This window comes from Lolium rigidum, chromosome 3, assembly GCF_022539505.1.
Source record: "Lolium rigidum isolate FL_2022 chromosome 3, APGP_CSIRO_Lrig_0.1, whole genome shotgun sequence".
Lineage (NCBI taxonomy): Eukaryota > Viridiplantae > Streptophyta > Magnoliopsida > Poales > Poaceae > Lolium > Lolium rigidum.
In genome coordinates, this window is record NC_061510.1 from 404,645,879 (window position 1) to 404,648,197 (window position 2,319).

The window sequence follows — 2,319 nt, forward strand, 5'->3', positions numbered from 1 at the left end:
ACACTCTTCTTTGTGAAGAGTTGGAGTTATTTGGGTCTTATCGCCTTTTTATTGACATCTCCTTGTTTATGGGAAATCACTCATGTTTGGTCTTCATTTGCAATATTTTGCAAATATGGGTGATATCGTACCATCAACTGTGCTATCTCTCTATCCTAAGCCCCACCTTTCCTAAAGAAACCTTATCTATCTCCATACTCTAAAACTCCGCAAAATTTCGAGGGTTTTGGGCTGCGGGCAGTTTCGGCGGCACTGCCGGTGCATTCACACCGGCACTGCCGGTGGAGCCGGCACTGCCGGCCTCGGCTGGGCGGCACTGCCGCTGCAGGCGTGGGATAAGTTGAGGGCCCGCAGGGGGAGTTAGGGCAACCGCCCTTTTCTTTCCCAGCGTGAGTGCCCTCCTCCTACCCGACCCCAGCCGGCGCCGCCGTCGCCCCTGCCCTCCAGCCGCCGTCCCGGGACCTCCCTCCTCCTCTGGTCGGCTGGATCCGGGCAGTGCCCTCTCTCCTCCATGGCTTCCTCCTCCGGTTAGCTTCCTCCCCTCCCTCTCCCTCTCTAGAATGGGTAGACCTCTCTAGAAGAAAGAAGGGTGGTTGAATCTCTCCGAAAGTTTTGCCATAGAGGTAGATAATCTTGTGCATTGTGGTGTGAAAGTTTGAGGAACAATGGTTGAGTCTAGAGCAGATCTGGTAGTTCTTCGTGTTTGCCGGAACTGCCGCCCCCTCCAAACCGGCACTGCCGGACGGGCCGGCACTGCCGCCTCTGTCGACCCGGCACTGCCGGTTGGGCCGGCACTGCCGCCCTAACCACCCCGGCACTGCCGGTGTAGCTATGCCAGATCTCTTTCAGCCTCCTCTCTTGTATCTTGAACACTTCTGTCACCATGCTTTGATTATCATGTTTTGCTTTGTTTTAGTGTACCTTATCATATGCTCCTCCTATCCATTGCTCTCACAGGTGCAGGTGGTTCTCATCGCTCTAGCTCGGGCAAACGGGCGATACCTAATGACTTTGAAGCCGAAATTCTACCTATGAAGAAGTCATCTCGTCGGGAGAGGAATTCCGCTCCGGCTGAACCTCGAGCTAACCTCATCCGGAGGCTGAGAGGCATGCCCATTGGGAAGTGGCCAGATAATGAGTATGCTCGGCTGCGTCAGACCAACATCTACACCTCTCCCAAGGCCACCAATTGCTCTGCAGCTGTTGCGGAGTAAGTATCAAGAAAAGACTTTTGATGATCTCTATGCAAATGCCACCTATAAAGTTGCTCCTATGCATCACATCAACTTTGCTCACATGGATAAACACGCCAACTACTTTGCTGAAGCTCAAAATATTTGTGAGCAGTTTGGTCTTTTTCCTCTGATGAAGTTTCAACATCCTTCTCGTGTGGACGTGATTGGGCAATTCTTTGCCACGGTTTATGTTGACAATGATGATGCCAAGACTATGACTTGGATGACAGAAGGTCGCATGTTGCATGGCACTTGGGACCAATTTGCAGCTTGTCTTGGTTATCCGGTGCTCTCTGGCAATGAAGATGGATACTTTAGAGCCCACAACACTCCCAAGCCCGTTGAGAAGGCTCTCCTTGCTGATCTTTATCTTGAAGGAGAAGTGGTATATGGTTCTCAGAAATTCCTCCGTCCGGTGTATGACATCCTTCTCCGCATTTACCGAGAGGTTCTTAATCCCAAGGTTGGCTGCGTTGATCAGATCTATGGATATCTTGGGAACTTGTTGCTTCTTTCTCACCAGCACCGTGACACTGGTATGCAGCTTGATGTGATGGACTTTACGTGGAATGAGTTTTGGGCTTGCATAATAGCTCGCAAGGCCCCTGTTTTTGCTCCCTACTTCATGTTCTTCATTTGCTCTCGTTGGGACAATGCTGGATATGGCAAACTCACTGATGAGGTTAACCTTCTACCTCACAAGGCCAAGGATCTCAGGGTCAAGACTCATGATAATCCTCCTCGTCTTCCCAATGATGAGGAGTACGCCCAGAAGACTCGATATGGAGTATGCTCCCCCTGCCGACAATGGTTGGGTTGCTCGTATAGAGGCGAAGTTGGCCAAGATGTTCTGTCTCAAGGCCGACATCAACGAGCGTCGATATCAAGCTCACGGGGAGCGGAAAATGGACGAGGAGGAACACAAAGCTCATCATGCGCAAGTTGGATATTCCTGTTGAGAGTGGGTCTGAGGAGGTCATAACTCCTGAAGAAGAATGGCTCTCTAAGCATGGCAATGTGGCTGAATTTGAACAGCTTGGTCTTCCCGGTCCTTCTCGCCATCGGCGCCCCCCTAGTGATGATG

The 2,319-nt window shown here is 51.2% G+C and overlaps 1 protein-coding gene across 1 annotated transcript in view; it reads right to left on the reverse strand.

Annotated features, from left to right (window-relative positions):
* The window catches only part of LOC124697797, a 4,860-nt gene extending 4,347 nt beyond the window's left edge, over positions 1-513 (reverse strand). Inside the window, exon 1 of the mRNA XM_047230337.1 lies at positions 409-513. Coding sequence (XP_047086293.1) covers positions 409-513 — 105 coding nt within the window. The remainder of the gene's footprint in view (positions 1-408) is intronic.
* Positions 514-2,319: the final 1,806 nt, after the last annotated feature.